Source organism: Brachyhypopomus gauderio, chromosome 17 (assembly GCF_052324685.1).
Source record: "Brachyhypopomus gauderio isolate BG-103 chromosome 17, BGAUD_0.2, whole genome shotgun sequence".
Classification (NCBI taxonomy): Eukaryota; Metazoa; Chordata; class Actinopteri; order Gymnotiformes; family Hypopomidae; genus Brachyhypopomus; species Brachyhypopomus gauderio.
The window spans coordinates 5,163,827-5,181,593 of NC_135227.1; the positions used below are offsets into that span (position 1 = coordinate 5,163,827).

Below are 17,767 nucleotides of genomic sequence, written 5' to 3' on the forward strand. Positions count from 1 at the left end.
GAATCATTTGCCCTGATTTTCAGTTCACCCTTAATCTCAGTCTCTCTCGGGTTCTGCTCATCTTCTGGGGTGCTTTGTATTCTATTTCCTCTTCTCATTTTGTGCTCTTCTGTCTCACCTGTCCTCTCAGGTCAGTTCCTCAACGGTAGCTACTGCACCTTTGAAGAGGACGATTGTGGATGGCAGTCTGTGTGGAGCAGAAGTGCTAATAGGAGGGCCCGCCTGTCCCTGCCCCGATCTCTCCGCAACCGCTGCCCGTCCGCCGGTACCCAGCAGCCGTCCTGCCTTCATTCCTGAATTCATTTTAAAAATCTTTCATTCTGTTTCTACGCTGTTACTAGCCATTTCAAATCTTTTTTTTTTTCTTTTTTTTTTTAGCATTCGCGTTTCCCTTAACCTGACCGTTTTTTTTTTTTTTGTGCGGTTTTTTTATTATTATTATTTTTTCTACATTTGACTTTGTGATGGATAACTGCTCTGAATTCTCAAAGCGAAATCGAATCTGTTATAATCCATTAAGCTTTCGTACTCCGGGCGCTCGTCCAGAGTTCATTTCTTTCGGCCGCGTTTTGCGTATATCTGTCTTGTCGCCCGGCAGGTGCTGTTTTGGCAGTAGAGAGTCAATCCAAAGGTCAGCGGGGCTCCGTGGCTGTGCGGAGTCCTCTCTTCCTCTACCCCCTGAGAAACGCTCCCTGCATGGTAAGAGAACGCGGTGGCCATTGCGTATTCCATAGGCTCGCCGAGCCGACGGCCCGCACTGCTCTGCTGCCTGCTTTGTCTGCATCTCGGAGGAAATTGTGTTTAGAGCACTTTTCATTAGACCTCAGCTCACATTGCTGGAGTACGTATTCCGCTGTCATTTAAGCATACAGCACACGGCCAGCAGTCCTTGTGGTCATTAGCAAAGTGTTACGTGTTTGAGCATGAATACGGGAAGGGGAGGGCTGCAAGATGAGGGCAGTCTGTGTGATTAATGTACCAAAGTCTTGCTTGATAAAATGTCAAAGCTAATTGAAATGAGTTGATTAATTGATTCTCTTTATAGTAGGCCGGGATGCTATGCATTTAATTCAGATTTATGCTAATTATTCTGAATATTATATGAGAGTTTTAAGAATTTCACTTGCTTTATAGTACAAAGTGTTCTACACAGTTTGCATATTGCACATTTGATATTCTCGAGGTTATATTGGACATTTTTTAAATGAAATCGTGGATTATGCTTAATTATACTTAATTGTTATAAAGGATACTGCCAGCATTTAATCCCGTGTAATGAGGTCATTGTTACCCTCAAAGTTGAATAAAATTTCAATGCAATTAAAAGGACATTTGGCAAGAACATGTAAAAAGTTAATGTTATTATCTTTCTAAATAATTAGCAAAGCCCATCTCCAGTTCCTGGAGTTTTGACAGGCAGTGTTTTATTCAGTATTTTATTCAGGTAGTGTTTTATTCAGTTTTTTTTATCAGGCAGTATTTTATTCAAGCAGTGTTTAATTTGTTATTTTATTCACAGTGTTTAATTCAGTATTTTATTCAGGTAGTGTTTTATTCAGTTTTTTATTCATGTCGTGTTTAATTCAGTATTTTATTCAGGCAGTGTTGTATTCAGTTTTTTATTCAGGTGGTGTTTATTTTAGCATTTTATTCATGCAGTGTTTGATTCAGTATTTTATTCAGGCAGTGTTTTATTCTGTGTTTTAATCAGGCAGTATTTTATTCAGACAATGTTTTATTCTGTGTTTTATTCAAGCAGTGTTTAATTCAATATTTTATTCAGGCAGTGTTTAATTCAGTATGTTATTCACACAGTGTTTTATTCAGTAGCTTGCAAGGAATGCATGGACCTCAAACCTGCTTGAAAAGGCAGACTTTAGAGGAGAAGACAGACCGAGCAGGCACAGCTGATGTAGGAAGCAGGGAACCTTCAGAGGCGCAAGGGCAGCAGAGGAGGAGATGCCACGACGAAAGCTGAAAGCTGAAAAATGCGTCTTAGGGTAGAAGGGATGGGGCACACGCAGAGACGGAGATGGAGGGGGTGGAGACACGTTTGGGCGGCTCTCTCTGATGGCTCTGATTGACAGCTCAAGAGATGTGAGGAGCGAGGCTCATGGTGTTGTCTTTGTGAAGCCCAGGGTAAGCCAAGGGCCAGCCAGGCCGTGACAGCAGCCTGTCTCATGCCCAGTCGTGAGCCAAGACCCCGAGTGAGTGCTTCTGACTCCCACGGCCAACGGTCCCTGTCTGAGCACTGGAGTCAGTGAACTTTACACCAGCTGGCAGCAGAAACTCTCCACAATATTCAGCTTCTTATACCGCAGGGTTGCTTGTAATGGCTTACAGCTCACAGTCCTCACGCCAGCATCGTAAATTGCTGAAAGTCGTAGGTTTTTTGTGTCCAGCTCTAAAGGGACAGAGATTCTAAAAGGAAAGACAGTCACTAATAACATTTAATTGATAAAGGCTAGGCATGATGTCCAGGAACTGGATGCTAGCTTTGCTAAATATTTGTAAGAACAAGGATATCAACCAAACATGGAGTGATGATTGCTCATCACATACTAAAGCAATGTCAGAGGAACCATACAAAGACATTTTACTGTCTATGAATGAATAGCCCCAAAATATGTTCTACAAAAGAAATTAGAGATACAAGGAGCAGACGTGTGTGTGTTGTCCGCTGCAGGTGCAGTTCCAGGTGTGTGTGAGCCCGGGCAGTGTTCTGTCGCTCTGGATTGTGGAGAACGGCACAGGGACCGAAGGCCAAAGGAACCTGTGGAACTCCACCAACGACGTCAAGATGGAGACAGGATGGAGACCAATGAGCTTGCCCCTGTTTGGACTGACTGACTCGTGAGCATGACTGTACTCTCCTAACTTGCTGGTTTGAATTTCAGCAGCCTGACACTTATTTTTAAAAATCGCTTGTGAAATCTACAGTATATTGTTCATCTGCATGATGCGTACACCTCACAGAAAGACTAGAAGTCACCGTTAATCCTGGAAGCTGCATAAATGCCTCAGTGAGGAGCAGCTCAACAGGCCTTCCAAATGCTGATGTGTGTGTGTGTGTGTGTGTGTGTGTGTGTGTGTGTGTGTGTGTGTGTGTGTGTGTGTGTGTGTGTGTGTGTGTGTGGTGTGTGTGTGTGGTGTGTGTGTGTGGTGTGTGTGTGTGTGTGTGTGGGATTTCCATTCATTTTGTGGCAAACCCCATGTTCACACCTCAAATCTTAATGAACTCCACTGGGGCCAGGCCTGAGCTGTGGGCCACCTTCAACACATCTCTTGTTCCCAACAAAAGACGTTGAGGGGAAGGGGGTGGGGGGGATCTTGGGGAGAAATCTTAAGGTTCAGACACTCTTTTGCTCCAATTAGCAACAGCATGCGACTCGGAGAGAGTGTGGAGCAGAGCACAACTGTGGGCTGATTTATCTGTGTGCGCTTCATTGGACTTCCTGCCTTTAGTGCCTGAGGTTAGCTGCCACAAGTCCTCAGAGGGTGATTAAAAATTCATATCTGCCCTTCCTCTGACACCTTGGCCTTATTCCTCCTCACTTTTCATCGATTTTTTTTTTTCTGTTAGATTTTCTGATCATTATTGATGATTGAAGTCCCACGTTTCATAATGTCTGATGGCCTCTAACCAAAGTAGATAGGAGTCTGTTGTTGAAATCATAGTGTAGTGAAGGTCTTGAGGACTTGATGTTAAACAGTGTAAACATGGGCTAAATCTTTCAGGCATTTTGTCTTTTATATAATATATTTGAATAAAAGATCATCTCATTGTGCCCCTCCTATAAAGTGTTGTCAAATATTCCCTTTAGGCTCTCATTGCTGCTCTATGACATCTTAAATATTCGCCGTTTGAATTACTGTTTCGCTGTTATACAGTGTTTGTTGCTCATCTGCTTTTGATCCGTGTTTCAATATGCGCATGTATTACAATAATGTGACTTCTACAGTCATTATAGAAATCATTTGAAGCAGGAACCACTAAGGAATTGGATTAACTTTTAATTTGCCTTCAATAAATCTGAAGTTAATAATCCTCAGTCTGTCTTTTGATCATTCCTCTCCTGTAGGTTCTACCTCCAGTTGGTTGCAGATGTCTGGTCTGGCTCTGACGTGGGCTTGGCGGTGGATAACTTCACTCTGAGTATGAACTGCTTCCTGGCCAGTGAGTACACGTTGTCTCCTCTCGTGTTTCTCTTCACACTGCTGTTGTTTTGTTTTTTGGAGGAAGACGAAGGTATCAGAAGAGGATGAATTTTAAATATTACTTGAACAAGTTTGTTGCGAAATACCTTTAAGAGATCTAATTTTATTACTTCAGTTTATTGTCGTTGAATGTTCAAGTGTCGTTTGTGTATTGCTGGTTTTGTTACCAGTTTCTCTTTTCCAGTTTCAAAAGAAAACAGGCAGCAAAACTTGTTTCTTTCTATTTTTTCTTCATTTAATACACAAACTATGCTGCTGTTCAACATGTTAAACTGATTTGTTGTTTGTTTTGCTCATAAGAAAGTTTAACAGCGCAGCAGACCACATGATCATGACCAAACGCTCATCATCGCAAATGCAACTAACTGAACACGAACATTTCCTATAATTATAAGCTTGCATAGTGCAGTCAGATTTAGCCACACCATTACACAGTAATGTTGGGGTTATGTGTGTCACAGATGCTCATATATAGAAGCATCCAATGATAAGCTAACAGGTGCAATCATTGTATCTGATATTTCCAGCATATATTTACTGTAGACGATTTTAAGACATTTTAAACGGTTACACTGAAGCTAACGAAATGACAAGAAAATTCGTATTCTTTGCAATGTCATAGATGGCCAATATGTGAATGCTGTTGGCTGATGCAAAGATGAGTGCAATTTGGATCTCAGAATTGCCTGCATTACACAGCCAGATTCAATTTGTGAAGGGCTATGAAAGGAAAACAATCACACATCTTGTAAAGTGTTTCAGTGATCAGAACTAAAGTCATGGTACCAACACTACAACACCCCCACACTCCAACACCCCCACACTCCAACACCCCAACACCCCCACATCCCAACACCCCCACATCCCAACACCTCCACACTTCAACACACCCACACTACAACACCCCCACACTTCAACACCCCCACACCTCAACACCCCCACACCTCAACACCCCCACACTCCAACACCCCCACACTCCAACACTCCAACACACCCACACCCCAACACACCTACACTCCAACACCCCCACACTCCAACACCCCCACACACCAACACCACCACACACCAACACCCCCATACCCCAACACTCCAACACCCCCACACCCCAACACCTCCACACCCCAACACCCTAACACACTCACACCCCAACAACCCCACACTCCAACGCTCTCACGCCCCCACACTCCTAACCTGTCTCGGCAGACAACCGAGACCAAGTTAAGAACCTGAAGAGCTGCTGTAGGATGTGAATGAATCACTGAGACCAACCAGCTGATATACGCCTCAGCAACAGCAATACTTGAGATGTCTACAGCATCAAGGAGCTGAGCCCTCCGTGGAGAAGGAGGACGGAGGCAGAGATAAAGGTGACGTGGAGAGATGTTCACCAACAAGCAGGACTGCAGAAAGGCACAATGAAGATTATCACGGTACCAGAGAAGTACAACAAGGTGCCCATAACAGCTCTGGCTGCCTGTGTGAAGAGATACTCAAGAGAAGCAGAAACCAGGAGGATAAATGGGATGTTCTTCTGTCAGCTAAATGGGAAGAACAAAACTCAGACTATCAACACCAAAACTCTATCAGTAATCACATATCCTTCTGGTACAATAAGCTGACCAAGAGAGGAGATAGAAGCCACTGACATCAAGACAAGGAATCAGCTCACAATACACAGAGGGTTCATCCCAAATTGTACACTCAGCAGAAGGAGAGGAGACAAGGATTAGTGAGCATCAAAGCCACTATACACGATGAAACATCAAAGATCCAGGAATATGCCAGAAAGATGACCCCATGTGGTGAAGTGCTTAGTGAGCATTTTAGATCACTGAAACCTGACGAAGAGGGGAATGATGAAGAAAAAGGATCATCATGAGATATGGAAAAAAATCCCACCAGACTGCACAGGGACTCTTGTCATGGCAATACACAATGGAACAAGCTCTGAACACAAGATCAGTAGAGGTTAGGCCCTACCATTCCAGACAGGACCCCACAGGCAAGCTTTCCATAGCAATCAAAACACTGGGGGCTGTGAATCCTAAACTGGGAGAACGGCTGCAGAGATGTGGACGAGATCCACAGGAACAACATCAGAGAAGATCAGAGAAGAGCACAATCTTGGGAGCTTGGAACTGCCTGGGAGAGGATGAATGGGAAATTATATATAAAACCCACAAATTGTATGCCTCATAGGCTAATTTAGCTTTCTTGATCATAATACAAGTCCAATAAGACACTTTGACTGTAGGAGGCCTCCCAACAGAGAAGAGTTCTCTGGCTTCCTGTGGTAGTTTAACAAGCCCACAGAACATGCTCTTCACTGGGATCCACTCCATACAGTGGGGCTCAGAGAGGAACAGAAGCTCGGCCTATTAATGCAAATGGGCTGGATTAAATGTGACTGAGCCCAAACGCTTACAGAGTTCCAGCGACATGTGGGGCCCGTTTCCCCACACCAGATGTCCTTATGTGTGGCTGATTTCTCTACATCTACTGATTTGATTTTCAGACCACATGAGGTCAGCACTCACTAAATATTAATCGATCCTTTACATCCATTGACAACAGTGCCAAAGGGATTTATCTGACACCTGAGAAATGTCAGAATCTTATAACATTACTAAATACATGAATTTCACAAGTTGTATTCACGGTCTTCACTCTCTGGGACTAAGAACGCAGCAGGTATTTGAATAATGATGAACTCTCAGTATGATCAACCACATGCTGCTGGTTTTACATCCACTGGTTTGCGGACAGCTTGTATATTTCCTGTCTGGGCTGCTACGTCCACAGTTCTGTTACAGTGCTGTGGAGGTCATATAAAACATTGAAAGGTTTGGGGCGTCACGCTGGAACCCACAGCCATTAAAATGTTGAGGACCACTTTGCCAATTGATGAATGTAACATTTCATCAGAGCTGATAAGGTATTAATCTTAGGATCTGAACATTGGCCTGTGGCAATCACCATCCCTCTCCGGTCGCTGAGAGCGAACGGGACATCGATGTTCATGGCTTTACATTCTCTCTGAAATATTTGCCCTTCAATTTGTGTTTGATGACATTTGCCAGTGAGCGCTGACTTGACCTCTATCACAGGTTTATCCAGATGGTTCCTTTCATTCTCTCTATGTGCCAAGCTTCCAATGAAAAAAGTCTGATGTTCCACAGTTTATCATGAGTCAGTCGCCACTAATGGGTCTGAGTCAGTCTGTCAGGCCCGGCATGAAGCCCAGACTGTTAGCGAAACAGACCTCATGATGTAATGACGAGCATTACAAGCATATCATAATTTGTTTAGGGGTGAGAGAAAAAGCATTGTGCCAGTTAAATGACTGTGTGGGTTTGTGTAGGGGTGTGTGTGTGTGTGTGTGTCTGTGTGTGTGTTAAAACCATGCCTGAGTTGTCTCCATTGTCCTCCAGGTCAAACAGATGTCTTAAGATACACTGTGGGGGGTTTGTCTTTGCATTTCAGATCTATGTATAGGTGCAGACTTCAGAACATGCTGATTTTATTAGCTGTGCTAATAGCATAGATTTCTCTCATAGACAGGGACTCATATCAGTGAGAAATGTGAATGGAGGACTCACCAGAAACAAAGGACTGCAGACATGACAGGGAGTATCTGATTAACATCCACAGCCTTTAGTTCATTTTCTTTAATGCCTGATTCATCAGCAGGTCCTGTGGTGCCCAGATCTCATTCACATCTGTTCTGTCAGCTATCCAGTCTGCACATCAATGGAAAGGGAAACCTAGAAAGCAGCCAGAAACATGACTGAGGTCACCTAAAAGCATGCATGGAATGTGTCTATGATAGCGGTCCAGGCACTGAGTTTGCCAAAGGTGCTTTTTGGCTGAAGAGTTGTAATATTTTATAGAGCCAGGAACATGTGAACCTTTTTGGAGTTCAGTCAGAGACGTTCACTGAGTGGTGAAGGTCATTTTCCTGTCTAATGTCTAATGTTGTAAGGGTTTTTTGTTTGCTTTTAATGAGTTACCGAATGCCACTTAAATGGCTTAGTTTTATGTAACTGTGAGGAATTACATGTGTTTTGTGGATTTGTGATCCTTAGAAATATAAAAAAACTTTACAGAGAAACTTGACAAAAATAGTTTATTCATGTGTTTTTTATTTACTTATTTTGTTATTGGCACTTATGGTGCTCAGTCTGCCAGGGTTGGGTAGTAATGGAAGTAGACACACAATCTATATAGTATACATAGTTTGTAAGTACATATAGTTTGTATAGTTTCCACAAATACGAACTTGTGCTAAAGGGCCGCCCAATGGAGGATGGGTTTCATTTTGAGTCTTGGTCCTCCCGAGGTTTCTTCATAATCCCCACCCTATAGTGAGTTTTTCCTCGCCACTGTTGCCTTGGCTTGCTCATTAGGGATCTGGACCCATATGATTGTAAAGCTGCTTTGTGACAACATGTGTTGTATTCCTATTACAGAAAAATAACAATAATTAAATTACATTGTAATATATAGCATCTACTTACAGGAATATACAACTTAACAAGGATCACATACTCTTATCTTCACCATCTCTCCCCCTCCCCCCTTTAAATAGTTATAAATTAATGAACAATTCCCCACATCACACGGCAACAGCATCGGTGACGTATACAGCCTGTGTTTATTTAGAGGCATGAAATATGTACGCTGCATTATGAGCCATCCCTGGGTGTGTTTAGGGCCATTTACATCATTCCCATGCAGTGAAGGGCTGGAAACAGACGCATATTTACGAGGTCTGACTGGTGTGAACTTCTTGGCTTTCATTAATGCCGATTTTGCAATTTGAGTGCTAATAGTTTAGCATCCATTTCAGGTAGATGCTGCATTTTATTATGAATCTGGGATTTCTTCAGTGATAGCACATCTGGGTTTTTGAGTGTACGGTATTTGTTGCCTATGACTTTATACATGCAGCCATCCCCAAGAAAGCTAATTTCGGGGATGTAGCACCTCCACCCCCACAGCCCTGTTCAACTGAGACCCATTCAACAGGAGCGCTATCCTCTGCAGTTTTTAAAAATACATGTACCTGATCTCCTTTCCTGGAACAGTGTTTTAAATCAGTAAATTCCAACAAAGCTCCATAGATTCAGGATAAAGAACTTTTTTTCTCACTGATGCCAAAACATTGGATTCCTACCTGGGATGTGTACGCTGGTGGAGACGACCAGTTTGACAGGAGAGTAGGAATCGGGCACCCTTCACCAGTGGGACTCCCCAGCAATGCTGAACTGCTAGTGTAGAGGCAGCTTGTTTATGAGGACTTTTACACATCTGAGTTATTCACGAGTGTTCCTGAAATAGTCCTGGCTCTTGTGGGAGATTGATGTTGGACATGATGGCTTTATGGAAGTTAATTGGTTAAAAGGAAATCAGATTACTTAAGTAATCCTTTGGATTAGACTACAGGTACATTTTAATGGAGTATTGGTAATGTGTAACAAAACATTAAAACATTTTTAAAGTATTTAGATGTGTCATATTTAGAACACTTTGCACACTGTAAGATCATTCTGTACTTTGGGATTCTTTCTATGTTTCACTTCAGATTTACTCCAAGTAAAAATTAACACTAATTAAAGCAGTGAAATCACAGCTTACATATCTGCTATATTTCTCATTAGTATGGCATATCAGACACATCATTCTTAATTGCAGCTCGTTTTGCTGGCGTGGATGGTGCAGAAAAGCAGCAGAGTATGGAATAACAAGATAGAAGAAAGTGTGTTTAATTATGCAGTGTGAGCTTATACGCACATTTGTGAGTCTCTTTGGGCCGGTATAATATTTAATGTCATTGCAGTTTCAGAAGAATTAAACAGTGAACATTGGTTTTGTGGCACATTTTTAACAGACCCTGTTAATTGCAGAAAAGACAGGTCTAAATGTGAGGGTGACTGATAAGAATTAGTGGACATGTAAACCATTGGTTTAAAATATAAATGACAACTAGATATGAGAAGAAGAAAAAAGACCCTGAAGGCATTCTAAAAGTGCAGTGAAAGCAGGCTGAGGTTTTCTTTTATGCGTCACTGAGCATGTAACTCAAATGTTCAGAAACAGCATGTAACCCAAATGTTCATAAGTAGCATGTAACTCAGATGTTCATAAACATTAGTAGTATCAGGTTCATTTATTTTTGTATGGTTATTTCCAAAGTTGAAACCGAGAACGCTTAAAGGCATGTGACTAAAGGCATGTCACTTAGACTATGTCATGGACATTTAGGCAGGCCAGGCCTGATGTGACAACACTGTTCAACACCAATATCTTTCCCTTCGCTAAATAATCATATCAGTTCTCCCAGTATAAGACTTTCAAAGGGTTTGGATTTGTGAGCACCAGCCCAGACTCATTGTAATGTGTGCTCTGGTATCTTTATGTATTGAAATATCTCCTGTCATGATGTAACTGCTGTGTAATTAGCTAAAAAGGAAAAAAAAGGATATACATGTCATGTTCAGTGTAGCAAACCTCAACAGAGGCAGAATGAGTGGGGGGTGGATACATGTGGGACTGCTCAGATATTCCTCCTCACATTCTGTAGTCTAAATTCAGTGTTCAACATTTTAAGTGCATACCTTACACTGTGGATGTGTGTGATTATGGTTTATGTGATTGTTTGTGTCTTCTTTTTGTTAATTGCTATATTGATCTTTAGTTACCATCCATCGCCAATCTTACCCACAGACAATGTGTATATATACACACACACACACACACACACACACACACACACTTCATTCATTCATTCATTCATCTGTTATTTTGACTCTACATCTGTGGTGAATTAGGCAGTAGATATCTCAGCCACAGTTTCAGTACAGCACATTCTCCACCAGTGAGAGGAGAGAGGAGAGTTGTGCCAACAGCGATGGCACTAGTGCTGCTAGATTGTGACAAATGATGCCAGCTCAGGCCGGGGCCGCCGGAGCCGTTGTCATGGCAGTGTGTTTGATTCATTCATTTATTTTTTGGAAATCATTAAGGACACAGAGGTGAGAGGCGGCATTTTTCACATCGTCCCTGTATTGTCTGTAAGACTACACATGCGAGAAGTGGGTGATCTATCTTCTCTGGAAGCTGGCAAATCTACCAGTGGCAGAGCTCATGAGGCCTGTCATAATCAGGAAACATGCAGTATGATCATGACTTCTTCATGGGAGCGCTTCCATCTGTCATGTGGGGGGTGCAGCTTCTCTGCCAAATACATACACAGATCAGCCACAAAATACAAACCAACATCCCAAGATTGTGTAGGTCTCCCCTCATATCACCAAACCAGCTTTGACATATAGAGGCCCAGACTCTGTGAGACGCTGTGAGACTTCTCAAAGTGTCCTGCGGTCTCTGGCACCAAGTTGTTAACAACAGATTGAAGTTCTGTAGGTTGCTCGGCAGGGCCTCTATGGATCAGACTTGTTTCTCCACCACATCCCGCAGATGCTCACTGCTTTTGGCGGTGGACGGGGGTCGGGGGTCAGCGTGAGCAATCTGACTGGTCTGCATTTATGCTGTCTCATACGCTGCAACTTTTGCTGCGGTATGTTCGGACACGTTTCTATGATACAGCCAGTGTGATTCTTTTCAGCAGTTTGTGCTACAGGAGCTCTAAGGTCAGACTGGACCAGACAAGGTAGCCTTCACGCCCCCATCCATCAGTGAGCCTGGGGAGCCCATGGCCCCTCCACCAGTTCACCTGTTGTCCTTCCTTGGGCCATTTTTAGTATGTACTAACCAGTGCATATCACACACACCCCTGTTTTAGTGGTGCTCTGATGGAATCACTACTCATCACTATTTGGTCCTTGTCACTGTCAGTCGGATCCTCGTGTTTGCCTGTTTTCATGCATCTTGCACATCTGTCCTGCATCTCACAGGGAAAGAACATCAGAGCAAAGTTTTGATGTCAGAAGTGAGTCAAAATAAAGAGTAAGTTAGAAAGGAACAACCACTGTGTGAAATCTAGACAGTGAGGGCCCTCTTTGCCCTTATGCACACCCATGTCCCCTACTTCTGCTTACTGCTCTTGGTGGAGGAACCATAGAAACTGAATGGTAACCACATTATTGTATAAAAACAAAATGGATATGACGTGTGAAGATCAGTCATTTATTTATGAAGGCGCCTACCTTTTGGTCTTATGAGTGCTCTAATGGTGCTCAGCACAATTTTGACATTTCTTGTTTCAGTGTTGGTATGTCTGCACTAGAGAGCTTCTTCTGATGTATTTCTTCTGGTCTTGATATGACATGCAAGTGACCATGTAATATCTTTCTTTTTTTTTTTAGCGAATGGGGAGTTCCCTCCGGTTGTTCCCCCACCAGACCAAATCCAACCCAATGAGATAAAGACTCCTTCACCAGGGGCGGGAGGCTCGGGGACCCTGACTCTCCAGCCCACCCCTGCAGAGTGTGAGTTTCCACCATTGTGATCAGTGGGATCAGTGGGTAATGTTTTTTTTTTTCCCTAATGTTGTTCTTTACATACAGCAGAGATTGTGATTGGTTGTGATTTGGTTGGACAACCAGAACAAGCAAATGATCACTAGGGTCATGAAAGACTCCAGGACAAAATTTAGGAATCAAGTTCATGTAAGAATCAATCAGGCGGGTTTACGGGGGAGTCATCCAACCAGGCGGGTGTAAAGGTGGCTCAACCAACCAGGTGGGTTTACAGGTGGCTCACCAATCAGGTGGGTTACAGGAGGCTCACCAATCAGGCCTGGGGTCACCCAGCTAGGTTTATTTACAGGTGGGTCACCAATCAGACAGGTTTACAGGTGGGTCCCCCAACCAGTCGGGTTTACAAGTGGGTCACCCAACCAGGCAGGTTTACGAGTAGCTCACCCAACCAGGCGGGTTTACAGGTGGGTCACCCATCCAGGTGGGTTTAAAGGTGGCTCATCCAACCAGGCGGGTTTAAAGGTGGCTCACCAATCAGGCGGGTTTACAGGTGGGTCACCCAGCCAGGTGAATTTACAGGTGGGTCACCAATCAGATGGGTTTACAGGTGGGTCACCAATCAGACAGGTTTACAAGTGGGTCACCCAACCAGGCAGGTTTATGGGTAGCTCACCCAACCAGGCGGGTTTACAGATGGGTCAACTATCCAAGTGGGTTTCAAGGTGGTTCCCCCAACCAGTTGATTTTACAAGTGGGTCACCCTACCAGGTGGGTTAACAGGTGGGTCACCCTACCAGGTGGGTTAACAGGTGGGTCACCCAACCAGGTGGGTTTACAGGCAGCTCACCCAACAAGGCGGATTTACAGGTGGGTCACCCAACCAGTTGGGTTTACAGGTGGGTCACCCAACCAGGTGGGTTTCTACGCAGCTCACCCAACAAGGCGGATTTACAGGTGGGTCACCCAACCAGTTGGGTTTACAGGTGGGTCACCCAACCAGGTGGGTTTCTACGCAGCTCACCCAACAAGGCGGATTTACAGGTGGGTCAATCCCCAGTCACATCCACAAGAAACACAAGGGGTCTAACTAAAAGAAGAACCCTTTCAGATAGCAAGGCCCAGGAAGCAAACTTGGGTCCACTAACAAAAGCAATCTGTAAGGAACCACTAAGCCACAAGAGAGGTGAGGGTGGTTGACAGGAAAAGGCAGACAAACAAACAACTCACAAGGATGGGGGCAACATCTCCCATAAAGAACAACTTGAGGAGAAGAAAGAGACAACCGACCCTCACTGAACAGGAAAGAAATAGATTCAGCAGAGCCAGGACCAACTCACCATTTACCAGCAAGCTTGAGTATGTGTAGCAAGTCTGGCCTTTGCAAAGCCACTTATATAAGGTCGAGCTACCAGAAGGCGGTCAGGCTAATAACTCCAGATTTATTCCTGTCTCATCGACTCCCTCTGGTGGCCGCCTGCTGGTGCTTCAAGCCACACGCTACTGTTGCATTTTGATGTCTTATCAGAATTCTAGATAGAAATAGACCGGGTCAATACCAGGAAGATCAGTCCACACAGGTGGCCATAACCAACATAGGAGGAAAAAAAGGGAAAAGACTGAATGATATTAACTGTGAAATATCGTCTTTTGACTCAAAAACACAGGCAACCATATCCAATTCCTGGGACAGCACCTTGATTCAGAGAAAGGGGCTACAGAATCCAACCATCCATCCATTATCTGAACCGCTTAATCCCGCTAGCTGGGGTCACGGGGGGGGGGGGGGGGGGGGGGGGGGGGACTGGAGCCAATAGGCTACAGAATATTAATTATAATAAATATTATTATAAACTCAATATGTTGGTCAACAACAACAACAATAATAATAATAATAATAATAATACATGCAAATGAGTGGCTAATCGACCTTTTCATTAAGTCTCTGAATGCCACCCACTCAGACACAGGCCCCGCTGGTGCTGTGTGGTTATGGCAGCCTGCCCAGCTGAAAGCGCTCTGGGCCGTTCTGACACAGCGATCACGCTCGACGTTAGAGCGCATCTCTAGCAATCGGAAGTAATCTTGGCCCATACACAGGTAGTTTTGTTACTTAAGTCATAACAAGTCGTAATAAAATGAATGCCCACCATTACATGGCATCCTGCCTCAACTCGTCGGCTTGGCAGGGTCTGGTTTACGAGGGGGGGTTTGTCGCTGGATGAAATGTTGAGCAGGCAAGAGTGATGTGAATAAGGTGCGACGGGTTCCTGGAGGAGAACCAGCGTGTTGGCTCAGAGTCCAGGACTCGTCCTCTGACACGCACAGGCATGTGTGGAGTTAGCTCCTTTTCATCAGCTTGTGTTCACGGCTTTTTACATTTACATTTATGGCATTTGGCAGACGCCCTTATCCAGAGCGACTTACATTTTTATCATACAAGTGAGCAATTGAGGGTTAAGGGCCTTGCTCAGGGGCACCTCAGTCATGGCCTCAGGTCTGGGGATCGAACCCACGACCCTCAGGTCACAAGACCAGTTCCCTAACCACCAGGCCATGACTGCCCAACTTTTTCTTACATGGGGAAGCAGATGAGAAGGTTCGTGAGTTGTGTCGGGCACTTGATGGCAGAAATAGACCAGAATGTCTCACTGAAGGTGAAGCAGAAAGAGACCACCTCCTTCGAAGAAGAAGAAATCTGATTTGCATATTTTGTATTTGCCTTTGAATGCGAATTGCTCGTGGTTGAAGTAACACATTCTTGACATTTTGTAGGTGTAACTGGACCAAGACAGCTAGTGTAAGATCTAAATGAACCCTGCTGATTTTGATGTGTAGGTCACTAGAAACTAGTGCACACTGTTTAATGTAAGTGTCTACACACTGTTTTCTTATGATGTGCAGATCATACGTGTGTGGTTACACACATTCGCAGTTACAGATCTGTTGGGTTTTTACTTTTCACACAGAAAAGTGTCGTGACTACTTTCCTTTCTCTTCTTTACCTCTCTAGCTCTCTATAACCTCATCTGTTACTTCCTTCAGCCTCAACATTTCTCCCTTTCTCTCTCTCTCTCTCTCTCTATAGATTTCCCTTTTTACTAGCATATTTTACTCTTTGTCATGAAACCCGACCAAACAGAGGAGGCTGCATGGTTCTGACTGGCCCCTCTGAGCAGGGCTCAGGCAGGTCCGCTCTCATCTAGATCAGCTTTCTCAGCCTTTGTCTGCACGGTTACTTTCTCTAAAGGAAGAAGCACGTGATTAGCTTTACAATTTGCGATGCTCTGTGCAGCCGAGTTCGAAAACTGGCTATTTTCAGCAGTGTGTGAGAGATGCACAGAGATTTTCACTGGGTTGTATTTTACCAGAATGGTGAGATTCTTTCATTTCCTCTCTTCGGTTCAGATCTATTCACTGATATATTCTGGACGGTTTGTCATGTCATTGTAAAGGCCAGGTTGCTCTGTGCATTTACTCTTGCGCTCAGCAAAATATTAGTTTAGAGGCGTGGAGGCGCATGTCAGAACAATGAGGGGAAGGCTAACTCTCCAGAGAACATAACATGGACAAACAGCATCAGCCTATTCAAGTTTTAGCAAAACAACCATTAGCCAGTACAACCCTCTGTCCATCATGAAGGCGTATTTTGAACCATATGGCAGAGGTGTAGGATCTGTGGCATGATGAACCCTGCTCTTCATCACATGATGAACCCTCCTCTTCCTCACACGATCAACCCTGCTCTTCCTCACATGATGAACCCTGCTCTTCATCACACGATGAACCCTGCTCTTCCTCACACGATGAACCCTGCTCTTCCTCACACAATCAACCCTCCTCTTCCTCACATGATGAACCCTGCTCTTCCTCACATGATCAACCCTGCTCTTCCTAAAAAAAACCTCTTTTTTTAACATATCTGTGTGTGTATGTGTGTTTGTGTGTGTGTGTGAGAGAGAGAGATTTGCAAAAGTTTGGGGAAATAGAATGTCAGTCATTGACAACAGAGCAAACAGAAATGAATGTGTTCATGTGTGTGAAGAGGAAGTAAGAGGTTATTTATAAAACAGCAGGGGCTACCATGTCCTTCTGTAGGGAAACAGAGCAGCAGCCCAGAAGGATCTGACTGTCAGATCTACAGCTTTAAAGATGCTGACAATGTTTATTTCTTGATACTAAAAGTCCACGAGGACACAGACGCACTGACCTCACAGTAATGAATGGTAAAGTTGGATAAAGAAGCTGCATTATTGACAACAGACGTCTCTGAACTCTTGTTTGGTGCATACGGTTGTTGCAGGAACCTCCAAGATGAAAGGATGAAAATCCTCTGTGCGTAGTCACTGCACACAAAATTGCTCAAAGAGCTCCACATATAAGCCAAAGAAATACGCTGTTTGCTTACAGCATATGGCAAGAGAATGTGTGTGTGTTGCACTCTTTGATCCTAAACCCAGTGCAATTGCTCTGCCTTTTACCACTGTAGCATCCGCCAGTATGAAATAGCAAATACTTCTTGGCTGACACTCCCTGAGCCTGGATCCAAATGCAGCTGCTCTTGGCTGACACGCCCTTAGCCCGGGTTTAAATACAGCTGCTCTTGGCTGACACTCCCTTAGCCTGGGTTTAAATACAGTTTGCTCTTGGCTGACACTCCCTTAGCCCAGGTCTGAATACAGCTCTTCTTGACGCTCCCTTAGTGTGTGTCCAAGCGTGGGCTGTTTTCCAGTGCTCCACCGCTGTAACCATGTGACATGAGTAATTTACTGTCTAATAGCAAAGTGGAGACATGGCTGTCATCCTGATTACACCTCTAATCAGGACTAATGTTTGTCCCCATTTGTCTCACCCTCAGGACACTGAAAAAAGCCTTAAGTGCTCAAGTGGACATCAGTGGCTCCTGCTTTAAAGAAAAGGGCTGCAGGGGCCACATTGGTTTCTTACATGTGGCATTTCTATTTGTTCATTGTGTGACGTTAGCAGCCATCGGACATGCGCTCCCTTTGAGGGGAAGGGGCCGAGCTGTTGTAGGACAAAAGTACCTCAGTTCTTCTGGGTAGAGCTGAGCCCTTCAAACTATTAGCATCTGGATAAATACACAAGTAAAG

The 17,767-nt window shown here is 44.0% G+C and overlaps 1 protein-coding gene across 1 annotated transcript in view; it reads left to right on the forward strand.

The window, feature by feature from the left end:
• alk (ALK receptor tyrosine kinase) overlaps positions 1-17,767 on the forward strand; it is a 290,978-nt gene that overhangs the window by 249,671 nt on the left and 23,540 nt on the right. The window contains 5 exon segments of the mRNA XM_076978386.1: positions 131-265; positions 599-699; positions 2,687-2,853; positions 4,083-4,177; positions 12,546-12,668. Of these exon segments, the coding sequence (XP_076834501.1) occupies positions 131-265; positions 599-699; positions 2,687-2,853; positions 4,083-4,177; positions 12,546-12,668 (621 nt within the window).